The 15,685-nt window shown below is 37.3% G+C and overlaps 1 protein-coding gene across 1 annotated transcript in view; it reads right to left on the minus strand.

Moving 5' to 3' along the window:
- The window catches only part of Snrnp40 (small nuclear ribonucleoprotein U5 subunit 40), a 34,651-nt gene that overhangs the window by 6,168 nt on the left and 12,798 nt on the right, over positions 1-15,685 (minus strand). The window contains exons 5-7 of the mRNA XM_026391678.2: positions 12,166-12,288; positions 3,519-3,639; positions 778-860 (exon numbers count right to left, since the gene is read on the minus strand). Of these exons, the coding sequence (XP_026247463.1) occupies positions 778-860; positions 3,519-3,639; positions 12,166-12,288 (327 nt within the window). The remainder of the gene's footprint in view (positions 1-777; positions 861-3,518; positions 3,640-12,165; positions 12,289-15,685) is intronic.

Raw genomic sequence — 15,685 nt, forward strand, 5'->3', positions numbered from 1 at the left:
ACTGGGAGATTTTAAGCATCCTAACTGGACTTTTAAAATTATTCTCCCCAGAAAGATGATCAGCAATTATCTTATTTTCTATGGACCAAAAATAAAATACTTCATTATTTTATACCATATAAACACTAACTAGAAAATGCTTAGTAAGTTATGTTAGATTAGACATGGCAACAAAATTTGTTTTGCCAATAAATGAAGGCCTCCTTTGCTCGATTTATCTTGATCCTCATTAAATTTCCCCCCTCTTGTTCTTATTTTTTTTTTTTTTTTAAATTTAATCTTTATTAACCAACTGTTTGAGGGGAAATGCTGTTTCCAACAGAGCTGACCTGGGAATTTGAGGGTTTAAGAAAAATTTCTGTCACAAATTGGGGCATGGTGCTGACTGAGAAGAGGGATATATTTCCAGGGTTCTAACACATGGTCACTGGGAAGGTAAATGAAACAATTTGGATAATAGCCATGGGAGCCTGGGTCCCTTATAGAACATTGATCTAAAAGGGTTGAATATCCTATGGAATAAAAGAAAAACTAGGAGTGTCCTTGTTGAGGGTGGACTGATATTAGAAGCTCTCAGAATGAGAGCTGGCTTCATCGCTATCTGGCTATGTGTCTTCTGTGATATTCTTCTATTAGTTTTATTTTTGGTAAGAACAACTTTGATAAATAACAGCCACTAGAATGTAGCCCATTCTTAGCATCCTTTAGCCTTAGCATCACCTGAAATGTTTTTGGAATCAAATAGACAATAAAACCCCTTTGCTATGTAGCACTCACCTTTTCAAAGTTGTGCACATTTCCTTGAAATATCTTCACACATCTCTCTTTGGGGGCAAATGGTCGGACATCCCAGACCCGCACTGCAAAACAAATTTAATCCAATTAACCAACCAAACCAAACATGAGCCAGAGAATTCCTGAAAACTCAAATGAAACTCGTATCATGCTAATGACAAACACTGCCTCCTGGCTATTGGTGGTCCAACAGGCACATTGCTACCTGTTAAGGCTCTTTTATTTTTCTAATGGGAATATAATGCATCAAAGTTCTATTAACTGGTGCTAAGGGCACTTTTCCTCACAGAGGAAAGTGAGGGGTAGGAAGGAGAAATGGCAAATACATTGTTGAGGAATTGCAACAGAATGCAGCTGCTTGTGATAATAATTTCAAATAACTCCTCTGTCAACTCTGAGTCACAAAACTCAAACTTTGATATAACAATCAAAATACCAATGACTATTGTAAAAATGAGTCTATAAAAACCAAAGTTAATATTTATGTTTTATAATTTTTCTCATTTGGACACAGGAGAGTCTAACCTTGAACAAGGTCAAATATAGCAAGAGAAAACTGTATTAAAAAATTAGAAAAGGTGAACTTTGTTCCCCAGCACCCTAGAAGCTGAGGATAGACTCTAGGATCTCACACATGCTAGGCAAGCATTCTCCTATTGAGTAACATCCTCAGCCTTAGAAAATGTGAACTCTGAATTTAATTTTAGTTTTGTTGTATATGGGGATGTTAGGTAAATAGTCAATTATTTGTGTCTTGATTTTCTGCTCTATTAAAAAACAAACAGTTGGCTGCGGTGGCACATGCCTGCAATCCCAGCAGCTTGGGAGGCTGAGACAGGAGAATAACAAGTTCAAACCCAGCTTTAGCAACAGTGAGGTGCTAAGCAACTCAGTGAGACCCTGTCTCTAAATAAAATACAAAATAGGGCTGGGATGTGGCTCAGTGGTTGAATGCCCCTGAGGTCAATCCCTGGCACCCAAACAAACAGACAAAAAATCATTTTTTTTCTTTTTAGTGGTAATAGGGATTGAGCCCAGTGATACTCTCCCACTGAGCTGTATCCCCAGAACTCTTTATCTTGAGAGAGGGTCTCACTACATTGGCCAGGCTGGCCTCAAGTTTTTGATTCTCCTGACTCAACTTCCTGAATAATTAGGATTACAGGTGTGTGCCACCATGCCTGTTGTTTGTTTCCTTCTTTCTTTGAAATAAATAAATCCATTTTAAGAACTGAGCAAGATGATATATGTGGAAAGATTCTAAAAAGTTGGAGGTGATAAAAATAGAGAATTTATAATTTTATTATGTTGCCAAAACCAGAAATTCTTCTTACTATTCTTTTAATAACCACTCACAGAACTTCATCATTTCTCACTATAAAGGAAGCTAGAATTAGTCAAGGGTAAATCCACTGAATTTGAGATATGCATATAAATATACAATGTAGGCAGTAGCTAATGCTGTTTTAACAGAAGCTAATCTTATAGAGGAATCTGAATGATGTCATTTTATTTGAGTGTGAAAAGGTAATATCAACACTTGGGAGTCAGACAGGCATAAAAAGGCAAAGCTATGCATGGAACTTTGCTATTGAGATGATAATGCAGCCAGGAAGTAAGGACTTCCATTCAGTCAACAAATATTTGAGTATCCATTAAATGCCAGGTACTGTTTTTGCTATAAAATGTCAGTTAGTGCATTTCAGTTCTTGACAAGCCCAAGAACATGATATGGATACCAGGAGCATTTCCAAACTCCAATATTAAGCACATAATCCCACAACTGCCTTCCTTTTTTGTTATGGTAAACCCATTCTCCTACCCTACAACTAAAAAACCCAAATCAAACAATCAACAAAATAAACAAAGAAATAGGGCAACAAGAGTTTGTGTGTGTGTAAGTCCAGAATGTTGAGGCTATTTTTTTTTTTTTCAGTATTGATGATTGAACCTAGGGCCTCACACACGCTAGGCAAATTGTCTACCAATGAACTCCATCTCCAGCACTTTTTATTTTGAGACAAGATCTTGGTAAATTGCTGAGACTGGCCTCTAACTTGTTATTTTTCTGTCTCAGCCTCCAAAATAGTTGGGATTACAGTTGTGGGCCACTATTCCCTGCTCACACTAGGGCTCTTGGAGTAGAGAGGTAAGATACATGGCATACTGGTCTATGATTGCCCAAACTTGGTACTATCTGCAAACATCTGAGAATTGTCCTGACTATTTGGATCATAAGACTCTGATTTTTTTTTTTCTCATGGAACTAATCAGTTAAAATTTTTCTTGTATTCTTCTTGGATTTACAATATACCAGAGCAGAAATGGGCCCTAACGATAAAGGCCCATTTCCTCTAATTTTATCCATGTAGAAACTGAAGTCCAGAAATATAGTTCAAAGTTGTTTAGGAGCTATAATGGCAGATCTGGGAGTAGCGTCCTAGATTCTTGATCATCTAAAGCTTTTCCCACTACAATATTCTCATTGACTGGTAGACTCTTTGAGCATCCTTGACTCTTTCCTTGACTTTCATGTATCCCAGTATACATATTTTTTCTTTTTTTGCAGTGCTGGGCACTGAACTTAGGACCTCGGACATACCAGGTTAACATTCTACCACTGAGCTACATCCCCCATACCCCTACACATTTAAAACCCAATGCCCACTTCTTTAGGGTCTACAGAGACTGGGCACTGGGACAGCTTTCCTCTTCAAAGTTACCTGTATTGTCCATTGCATTGGACAAGAGGTAAGAGCCTTCAGAACTTAAACTCAGTCCAGTCACGGAATCTGCATGGCCTCTCATGGTGTAGGTTAGCTTGTTTTGGCGTAGGTCCCAGACCTGCAAAAAACAAAAAAGTGTTCCCAGAAATCAAACTGAGAAAGAGCAGAGAAAGAGTTATTCAAGAGTCACTTGCTCGGAGAAATCGGTATCCTTTCTTAAAGGGCAAAATATTATTTTAACTACAAAATACAGGATTTCTGTCAAAGAGAAAAAAAAAAAAACCTTGTCTTTTTTTTTTTTTTGGTGGTGTTGGGGATTGAACCAGGGCCTTGTGCATGAGAGATAAGCACTCTACCAACTGAGCTATATCCTAGCCCAAAACCCTTGTCTTTTAAAAAAGAGTCAAAGTGACTATATTTGACTTGATATAAATTAATGTCAAATATTAAGATAAAGTTCAATGTAAGAAAATTTGCATAGAAGTCATTTTCAAAGCATAACAAAATGTAGTAGACATTAAGAAAAAATAAATAGCATTTAAAATGATTACATTGATTCTTAGTCACTAAAAAGAAATTATTAGGGGCTGGGGTTGTGGCTCAGTAGTAGAGTCCTTGCCTAGCACGCACGAGGCACTGGGCTCAATCCTCAGCACCACATAAAAACGAAATAAAGATATTGTACCCATCTACAACTAAAATAAATATATATTTTTTTAATATTTATTTTTTAGTTATTGGCGGACACAACATCTTTGTTTGTATGTGGTGGTGAGGATTGAACCTGGGCCGCACGCATGCCAGGCGAGCGCGCTACCACTTGAGCCACATCCCCAGCCCATAAAATAAATATTAAAAAAAGAGAAATTATTAGAACTACATAAAAATAAGTAAACATGTAATTTAAAGATATTATGAATACATGTAAATTGTGTATAAGAAAATATGTAAGAATATTGATGCTTAAATTAATGTCATGTATATGTAAATATATATATATATTCACACACACACACACACACACACACAATATATATATATAACCTAAATGTCAATAAGGTAAAAGATATGACATTAAATTATGATTCATAAGCACATTGGAACATTATGAATTCTCACAAAGGAGATAGATTGGCAGAATGGAAAGAGAGGCGATTTAGGATTAAGAATAACCAGTAGTTATGTGTCACTGGGCCACTAACCCTTTCTGAGGACAGCGAAAACATCTACTTCTTATGGCTGTTATAGGAATTACAAATAAGAATGCTTAGCATATGCCTGGCACTTGGCAGGCCCTCAATAATTTTGGCAGCTATTATTAAGCAGTTCCTAAAAATAACTCTGGAATCCAAATGCAAAAATATTTACATAATAAGCAAAAAAGGGAAAATACAAAACAATATTTATATTTACATAAACTGCAACTATGTAAAATAATTATTAACACTGCCAGCAATAGTCTGGATGTCACATGGAAAAACAGTAATTTTGTGAAGGTCATCGGTATTATACAAAACTCTTCCCAAATTTTATTTAACACTGCCATGTAATTTTTCTAAGTGAATAAAATTTTTGCTGTCTTCTAAAGCTAGGCGCTTTCTCTAATCCAGACGTGAGTTAGGTATTGTATGCTGGAGTAATACATAAGGCAGACAACTCTACTTTCTCCATCCATAACTCATTCATGTGTACAGCCTAACACACTTCATATACCATCATTTTTTTGTGTCAGGATGTTTGCTGCCTCAGTAATCAGGAGAGCTTGAAATGGTTGACACTCTATTAAAGCTTTTGTCCTTTCTCTTCAGAGAAGGCACTGCTGAAATCTTTACCTTAGTAACAAGTAGGAGAGAATGCACTTGCCACCAATCTCAGCACTTATGTGCTATTTCCAGACTTTTTTCTTTGAGGCCTATACCTTGTTTGTGTAGGGACAAAAAATATCTGGGATTTGCCACAGAAAGAATGAATAGGGCACTAATTTAAGCAAAACATTTTGCAAATGTCCTAATCAGCTATTCAATGAACATCTGGGTATCTGATCAGTGGCAACCACTATTGGAGATTTAAAGGGACAGAGTTCCTGCTCTCAAGCAACATTTAGTTTAGCAGTGAAAACAGTCTTGCAAACAAGTATTGAAAGGCCTATTTGCAGTGTAGTAGCAGAGGGGGCAAAAGGTTTAACTCTTGTAGAACAGGGATGAGAGAAGCTTTCCCAGAGAATAAAGTATTTGAGCAAGGTAAAGAAGAAGGAAGAGATTTTTTCTTTCTTTCTTTTTTTTGTGGTACTAGGGATTAAACCCAGGTTCACACATATTAGACAGGCGCTCTACCACTGAGCTACATCCCCAGCCCTTTTAAATTGTGAGACAAGAGTCTCTCTCATTAAGTTGTCCAGGCTGTCCTCAAATTTGGGATCATCTGGGCTGGGGTTTTGGCTCAGTGGTAGAGCGCTTAACTGTACACATGAGGCACTGGGTTCGTTCGGCAGCACCACATAAAAAATACTAAATAGTGGCTGGGGATGTGGCTCAAGCGGTAGCTCGCTTGCCTGGCATGCGTGCGGCCCGGGTTCAATCCTCAGCACCACATACAAACAAAGATGTTGTGTCCGCCGAGAACTAAAAAATAAATAAATAAATAAATAAATAAATATAAAAAGAATGGGAGCAGAGATTTAAAAAAAAATACTAAATAGGGCTGGGGATATTGCTCAGTTGGTAGAGTGTGCCTTGCATGTACAAGGCCCTGGTTTCAATCCCCAGTACCTCACAAAAACAACCCCCTCATCCCAAACTAAATAAAGGTATTGTGTCTACCTACAACTAAAAAGATTATATATATATTTAATTAACAAAGCTTGCACCAGAATTTTTTGGTCTAAGTTAATTTGTCATAGACAGAGAAAAGCTAATTTTTTTTTTATTGGTTGTTCAAAAGAGAGAATTTTTAAAATATTTATTCTTTAGCTTTTGTGGGACACAACATCTTTGTTGGTATGTGGTGCTGAGGATCGAACCTGGGCCGCACGCATGCCAGGCAAGCGCGCTACTGCTTGAGCCACATCCCCAGCCTAAAAAGATATATTAAAAAAAAAAAATTGGGATCATCCTGTCTCTGCCTCCTGAGTAGCTGGGATGATAGGCGTGTACCTCACTGGAGGAGTTTTTTTTTTAATTTCTTTGACCAAGTGGAAGTGTATTTCAAGGGAAAAGTGATGTGTGAAAGCAGAGAGCATGATAAAATTGCTAGATTGTAGGGAATTACACGTAGAGAAGAAACAGATTATGCTTGAGAGGTATATAACAGAGGTGAGCACACAAAAGGCTTTGAATGCCTGACTTGGATTTTATTCTCTTCACTAGGGAGTCACAGAAGGGTTCAAAGTAGGGCAATGAGTTGGTTAGATTTGTACTCTGAAAAGATCTTTCTGGCTCAGATAATCAAAAAGATGAGACCAGAGGATAAGAAATCAAAAAACACTTATTTTATTCCTTTAAACAAACAAAACTACCAACTAAACTCCCATGTGGCTCGGAGCTCAGGTTTACATGAAACACTAAAGAACTGCCAGCCAGACCCTCAAGCCCTCAAGCAGGGATATGTTTTATTCTTTTTTCATTTTTCCTCTGACTTCCAGATCCTATCAAAGTCCCTAGAGACAGCATATTTACTCACAAAAGGGACTCCCATTCCTCATTTCTTCTTCCTTTTTAAAAACAGGCTGTGCTGAGAAGTGTCTTGTCACACCTGGCCCCCTCAACTATGCTGGGGATCACATCCAGGGCCTCATGCATGCTAAGCACTGGTTCTATCACTGAGTTAAACCCTCAGTCCAAGAACCAAGTTCTTTTAGGAATACCTACTAATGTGCTGAGGCAGTATAGGGACTTGTCAAGCAATTAAATGCTAAAGCCTGCTGAGTCCCTAAGTGCTTAAAAGAAACCTGTTAATTGACCAGAGGCAACAAGACAGATTGGAAAGATTATCAGCCCTCTGAGGATACAGCTGCAATCCTGGCTTTACCATTGACTGAGTGATTGACTATGTGATCTTGGCTAAATCATTTAACATCTTAGGGCCTCACTTTAGTCATCCATAAAATAAGACAGATGAACCAGAAGTTTAAGGTTTCTTGCAGGTTTGACATTCCTTGAGTCTATTTCTGATTGGAAAGGAGCCACTCTTTTCCATATTTAAAGAAATTTATGAGGCCCGAGGACAACTTCAACATAAGAGTGCTCCTGGGTCCAGGGGTAATTATTCTCCCCTAAGTATGTCACAACAGGGTACTTAGGTAGGGAGAAACCTAAGGAAGGAGCTCAATTTATCTTCTAACTAAATTCTAATAAGGTCTTACATTTCTCTAGCATACCTTAATCATATAGGAGCAAAAAAGAAGACAACTAATTATAGCAACCTAACTTTAAATACTATTAATTGCTGCTGCCATAAAACAAAACAATAGGTCTGGGGCTGTAGCTCAGTGGCATAGCATATGCCTAGCACGTATGTAAGACACTGGGTTTGATCCTTAGCACTGCATAAAAATAAATAAAATAAAGGCATGCTGTCCATCTACAACTACAAAAAAAAAAAAAAGAAGCAAACAAAAACAACAACAAAAAACAATTTGTATTCAAAATTGGCAACATTCTTATACTTGTTAACATATTACTACTATCATTATCATAATTTTTTCTTGTGGTGCTTATGATCAAATCCAGAGCCTTACTAGGCAAACTATGTACTTCTAAGCTACACCCCAAGCCTCTGATACCTTACTGTTCACCTGGAACTCTATCCTAAGGAAACAAATGCAGAAAAAGTTTTACAGAAACATGACCATAGCAGCATTAATTTGTGACAGTGGTACATACAAAACATAAATCAATGTCTAGTGACATGGTTGTGACTTACTAAATTGTAGAATATCCCAATAATAAAAATGATTGATGGGCTGGGGATATAGTTTAGTGGTACAGCACAATCCCCAGCATGGCAAAACAACAACAAAAAAGATGATAATGGCAGGTGACATGTATTAAACATTTACTATGAGCTTGCCATGGTGCTGGAATATCACATCTTTATTTAATTCATGTAACAATTACACATGGTAGGCTGAATACTCCCATTTAAAGGTAAGAAATGGAGATTCAGAGAAGTTAAAGTCACTTTCTTAGCTAAGTGTGCTGGCACACATCTCTAGTCCCAGTTACTCTGTTGGCCAAGGAAGGAGAACCACTTCAGCCCAGGAAATCAAGACTAGCCTGGACAGCATGGAAAGACCCTGTCTGCAAAAACAAAACAACAACAATAACAACAACAACAACAAAAAAAACAAAAACAAAAAAATTTTTTTTTTTTTTTTTGCTGGAGATTGAAACCAAGGAAGGAGCTCAACCATCCCCAGTACCTACATTTATATATATATATATATGTTTAAATTTAGAAACAGGGTCTTGCTGAGTTGCTTAGGGCCTTGCTAAGTTGCCGAGGCTGACTTTGAACTTGTGATCCTTCTGCCTCAGTCACCTAAGTGCTGGGATTATAGTTGTCACCACATCTGGCCACAAATAACTTTCTTAAAATCAGAGCAATTAAGTGGAAGAATCAGAAAAATAATCCCAATATATGTCCAGAAGGATAAGAGGGATATGATAGAGAGCAACTAGAGGAGGACCTATTCAAGTTTAGAAGTCCTCTCAGAGAAGCAGGAGTCTGAGCCAAGAAATAAGAACAAGAGCAAGTCAGTCATAGCAAGATCTGAAGTAGGCAGGTTCCTGACAAAGGAACTAGCTATAGGATAATAAATTTAAAAAACAGCATGTAAGATTTATTTTATTTTTTATTCTAACTTGTTATATATGACAGCAGAATGCATTACAGTTCATATTACACACATAGAGCACAATTTTTCATCTCTGGTTGGAAACAAAAAGCAGCATATAAGATTTTAACTAAAAGAAAAGACTGGAAAGTATAATGAAATATCAAGAATGAATGAATTTGGATGATTATACCACAGTGATTTTATTTTTACTATTTTTCTTTTTGGTATCAGGGATTGAACCCAGGAGCACTTCTACCATCAAGCTATATCCCTAGTGCTTTTTCTTTTTTTATTATTTAAAAAACATTTTTATTATTATTTTTTAGTTGTCAATGAATCTTTATTTATTTATACGCAGTGCTGAGAAGTGAATCCAGTGCCCAAAACATTGCTAGGCATGTGCTCTACCCCTGCTATGATCCCAGTTCCCTCATTTTTTATTTTGAGACAGGGTCTCAATAAATTGCCCAGGCTGACCTCAAACTTGCAAGGCCTCCAAGTGGGTGGGATTATAGGTGTGTAACTGTGCCAGGCTCTTTTTCTTTTTACATTTTGTAAAGTATAAAAACTAACCAGGTGTGGTTGTACCTGCCTATAATTTCAGCAACTTGGGAGGCTGAGGCAGAAGGATCATAAGTTCATGGCCAATCTTGGCAAGTTAGCAAGATACAGTCACAATATAAAAAATAAAAAGGACTGAAGCTGGGGTTGTGGCTCAGTGGTGGAGCACTTGCCTAGCAAGTGTGAAGCACTGAGTTCAATTCTCAGCATCACATAAAAGTAAATAAATAAAAGAAAGATATTGTGCCCATCAAAAAAAAAAAAAAAAAAAAGAAAGAAAAAGAATGCAGAGAAGGTAGGGAGTGTAGCTCAGTGGTAGAAGTAAGTACTTGCCCTATGTTTGATATGTAGCACAGCAAAACAAAAACACAAAAAACATGCCTATAGAAAGGAGCTCACGAGGGCATTTAAGACAGAGGGATGAGGCTGTAGTTATAGAACTTAAGAAGTCATGTCTGGTTCAGAATGGTTAGGGTGGTAAAACATATATAACCACCCCCCCCAACACACACACACACACACACACACACACACACACACACACACGAGAAAAGACTATAAAGGATCTACTGGATTTGGCAACAGAGAGATCACTGATGGTATTAAAGGGAGCAATGCCCACAAAATAATGAAAGCAGAGGCCAGACTGTTAGAGGTGATGGGGAGATATGGAATTGAGAAATAAAAGGGAAGTGAGGAACTAAAGACAGTGAGTCCATGAAAATCTTCAGGGCTTTTCTCTTAAGTGTTAAGAGTATGACTCTGGGGGCTAGGGATGTGGCTCAAGTGGTAGCATGCTCGCTTAGCATGCGCGGGGCGCTGGATTTGATCCTCAGCCCCACATAAAAAAATTAAATAAAGATGTTGTGTCCACTGAAAACTAAAAAATAAATAAAAAAAAAAAAAAAAAAAAGAGTATGACTCTGGAACCAAATTCTGGGTTTGAACCAAGTTTCCATTTCTTATAGCAGCGGAACCTTGGGTTATATTATTATGCCTCTTTTATTTTAGCTCAGTTTCTTCACATATAAAATGTTATTGGTAGGGTCTATTTCAAGAAGACAGCTGTGAACCTAAATGAATGAATGATGCAAAGCTTATGAACACCACTTGACATAAAGCAAGCACTTTGTGTTAGATGATATCAACATTATCACCACCATCAGCCTTTCCAAAAAGTTTGGCTATGAAGGGGAAGACCCTCAGGGCAATAGCAAGAGAGGGTGTGTGGCTGAAGGATGATACTACTTACCTTCTCTAGAAGAGACCTAGGCATGATGAAATGTTGATGAGAAGGAGAAACACAGAAGTTAAAAAAAGGATCTGGGCAAACTGATGGCATGGGTTTCTTGAGGATGAAAGAAGAGTTGAAACCCTTCCACTTAAAGGACCACTTTTGGATAAAAACAAGGAAATTTTATCCACAGTAACTACAAAGGAAGCAAGGAGGGACAGGAATATAGTACAATCTCCAGGCAGGGACAACAGAGGAAGTTGGGTATTAACTAACAGGTACCATTCTTATGATAAAGCAGAATGTAAGGTCAACGTCTGAGAGCCTCAAGGAAGCCAATAGATAAAGGCAGACATGAACTGTGTAGCTCCAAAAAAACACTGCACAACTACTGGCACTGGCTACGTCTAGGTACTCTGCCAGGTGCTTTAATAGACCAGGTTCAGTTAATAACCACCACAGCCCTATGAGGCAGATACTACTGTTTGTTATTATTACTACCCTTGCTATTCTCCTGAGACAACAAAAGCTTAAAGAAATAAAGTAAAAGAACTTATCTGAAGTCACAAAACTAGAAAATGATAGAATTGGGATCATAATCCAAGTCAATTACTTGAAAACTTGAGTTCATGGTCTATTGTCTCTTTCTTAGAGAAGTTTCGGAAATTTCCTTTTCATAGGGTCAAAAAGAAACACATTGAGAGATAAGGGCAGGGAATCACAAACTGATTCACAGTTATCTCATTAGAACAAGACAGTTAAAATAAAAAATTAAAAAAAAAAAAGATTTTAAATGTCTTCAGGGAAGGAATGTAATGCATTCTGTATTTTTCACACAGACCCTCTCCCAGGGACTTCACACTTCAAATTAACTGCCTGGTTCTTAGTTTCAAGTTACTACCTTCCTATTAGTTGGCATTGAGTGCCAAGGCACCACAATCTCAGTTTGCAAAGATTTACTTCTAGGAGTGTATACTAGTGAAAGGGAATTATAACATAAACATCAAACATACCTTGATATCATTGTCTATTCCACCAGAGATAATCTGATCACTTGTGTCATTGAAGGTTACAGCTAACACCTGGTAAGTGTTCTGAAATGTCTGGATGGCTGCTTTCTTCCGGATGTCCCAAAGCTGAAGCAGAGGAAAAGATGAGTCTAATAGTAATGTCACTCTTTATTTATTTATTTATTATTTTTTAGTTGTAGTTAAGACACAATACCTTTATTGTATTTATTTATTTTTATGTGGTGCTGAGGATCGAACCCAGGGCTTCGCAAGTGCTAGGGGAGCACTCTACCACTGAGCCACAACCCCAGCCCAGTAATGTCACTCTTAAGAAGTAATCACATTGGGGGCATGGCTCAGCAATAGAGCTCTGGCCTAGCACATGTGAGGCCCTGGTTCAATCCTATATGTATTGTGTCCAACTATAACTAAAAAATAAATTACAATAGAAGAAATAATCACACAGGCAGGTGTGGTGGTGTATGCCTGGAATCCCGGTGGATTGGGAGGCAGAGGCTGGAGGATTGGGAGTTAAAGCCAGCCTCAGCAACTTAGCAAGACCCTGTCTCTAAATAAAATACAAAAAAGGACTAGAGGGGGCTGGAATTGTGGCTCAGTGGTAAAGTGCTTGGTTGGCACACGTGAGGTACTGGGTTCTCCTCAACACCACATATAAATAAATAAAGGTATTGTGTTCATGTACAACAAAAAAAAAGTTAAAAAACAAAAAACAAAAAACCAGTAATCACACAGTATACCCCCAAATTCAAGGACCCTGTGGACATAGACACATTTCTAACAGGGACACAAAGGTCATTTTAAAATCATAACAAAATGTATTAGGCATTAAAACAAATAAATAGCATTTAAAATGCTTACACTGATTCTTTATAACTAAAAGACATTATTAGAACTACAAACAAATAAGTAATAAATCACTTCACTTGTATTTTTGGACTCTTAGGATCCCCCTGCCTTAGCATCCCTGAGCTACTGTACCCTGTTCATATTCTTTTTCTAGGTACTGGAGACAGAACCCAGGGATGCTTTAACACTGAGCTACATCCCTAGCCCTTTTTATTTTTTGAGACAAGGTCTCACTAAGTTATGAGTTAAGTTGCTGAAGCTGGCCTTGAACTTGCAATTCTCCAGCCTCAGCCTTAAGTCACTGGGATTATAGACCTATGTCTGTGGCTTTCTGAAGGATGAGTCCAAAGGGTTTGCAGTTATTTTGCCTAACATGAAACTCTTCTTGAAAACATTTAAAAACAAATGCATTTGCCTCTGCTGTCTGGGGCAGGGATTAGGGCAAATGACAGACAAACCAAAAAGCTTGGGAGGAAAGGATAGGGAAGGAGAATGTGGGAAATAAGTGCTTTGAAAAGCTCTCATATATTCCTGGGGATCTGAGAAGGCCCTAAGCTCTCACCTCCAGCTGACCTTCAGGCTCTGTAAGACCAAGAAATGAATGATAATGCAGAGTTACAAACTGCCTAGCTCAGAGTTGAAGGTAGTCTCTGACACAGACACATGGCCAATCTGCAAAGACTGGCAGAATTTTTGTCATTCTAAATGATTAAGGAAACCTATGTCAATTACTAGCTTATTAGAATGCTTATGGAAAAAGACTTCAGTAGCTATACAGAAGAAAAAATACAGATCTTACAAAATTAGTTTTAAAAAAATCACAAACAATAACTGCAATAAGCAACAATAAACGTTGTTACTTTATATGTTTAAATATCTAGTTTTCAACAAAAAATTGAGTATGCAACACAATAGAAGAAAATAAAAAAAAAATAAGAAAAAAAGAAATAGTCTTTTAAACAAATGGTTCTGGGACAACTGGATAACCATATGGAAAAAGAATAAAACTAGGGCTGTGGGTATGGCTCCGTGATAGAGGGCTTGCCTAGCAAGTTTGAGGATGGGCTCATTCCCTAGCACCAAAGGAAAAAAGGAAAAGAAAAAGGCAGATAGATCCTTACCTTACATGATTTGCAAAATTTAATTCAACATAGATCAAAGTTTAAATATAAGAGATGAAACTATAAAAATTCTCAGAAGAAAACATAGGGGTCTTAGTGACTTTGGATTTGGCAACACATCCTTAGATGCAACATCAAAAACACAGGTGATATAGAGCTGGAGTAGTTGTTCAGTGGTGGAGCACTTGCCTGGCATGTGTGAGGCCCTGAGTTCGATCCTCAGTACCACATATAAATAAAGAAAATAAAAGATCCATGACAACTAAAAAAATTAAAAAAGGAGGGATTCCACCTCTTGGGTCCCCTTCTTCCTCTGGGAGAAGTCTTTTCTGCTGTCCTTTAATAAACTTCTAATTTCTACTCTGATAAAAAAAAAAAAATTAAAAAAGGAAAAGAACAGGTGGCAAACGCAAAAATAGATAAATTGGACTTAAATAATGAACTCTCACACATAATAGGTAAGCACTCCACCTCTGAGTTACAACCCAGCCCCAGAATAATGAACTCATATTAACTTAACAACAAAAATACAAATAGCCCAATCAGTAAATGGACAGAGAACTTGAATAAACATTTCTTGAGATGATAAACTGATTGATTACAATACAGTTTATACCCTCTAGGATATCTTAAAAAAAAAACAAAAATCAAAAACAAAACAAAACGGGGCTGGGGATGTGGCTCAAGCGGTAGCGCGCTCGCCTGGCATGCGTGCGGCCAGGGTTCGATCCTCAGCACCACATACCAACAAAGATGTTGTGTCCGCCGAGAACTAAAAAATAAATATTAAAAATTAAAAAAAAAACAAAAACAAAAACACAAAAAAACAAAACAAAACAAAACAACAACAACAAAAAAAACCCAATAGGGCAAGGGGTATAGCTTAGTAGTACAGTGCATGCTTAGCATGTATAAGGCTTTAGGTTACATACATCCCCAGGACAACCAACCAACCAACCAACCAAACAAACAAACAAAAACCTCAACTTCCATACAAAAACAAAAAAAAACACACAAGTAATAACTAGCATGTGGAACCCTCATACATTGCTGGTGGGAATATAAAATGGTGCTGCTGTTTTGGAAAAGTCTGTTTGTTTCTTAAAAAGTTAAACAAGAATTGTCACGTGAGCCAACTGTCCTACTCCCAACAGAAATGAAAACAGGCACTCATATCAAAACTTATTCATTAATGCTCATAGTGGCATTACTCATGACAATGAATAATTCTAATACTGAATTATCCAATGGATAAAAAAAAATGTGTGGAATACTCTTACAATGTAATATTTAGCCATAAAAAAGAATCTAATATCAATATATTTTACAACACATATAGATCTGGAAAACCTGCTAAATGAAAGAAGCTAGACATGAAAGGCCACATATGATTTTATTTATATGAAATTTCCAGATTAGGCAAATCAAAGAGAAGAAAAGCAGGTCAGCAGTTGCCAGAGGTAGGCAAAAATAGGGGTGATAAACTGGTTAATTACAATATCACCATATATCCTTTTAGGGGTGACAAAACACTC

Source organism: Urocitellus parryii, chromosome 11, assembly GCF_045843805.1.
Source record: "Urocitellus parryii isolate mUroPar1 chromosome 11, mUroPar1.hap1, whole genome shotgun sequence".
NCBI lineage: Eukaryota > Metazoa > Chordata > Mammalia > Rodentia > Sciuridae > Urocitellus > Urocitellus parryii.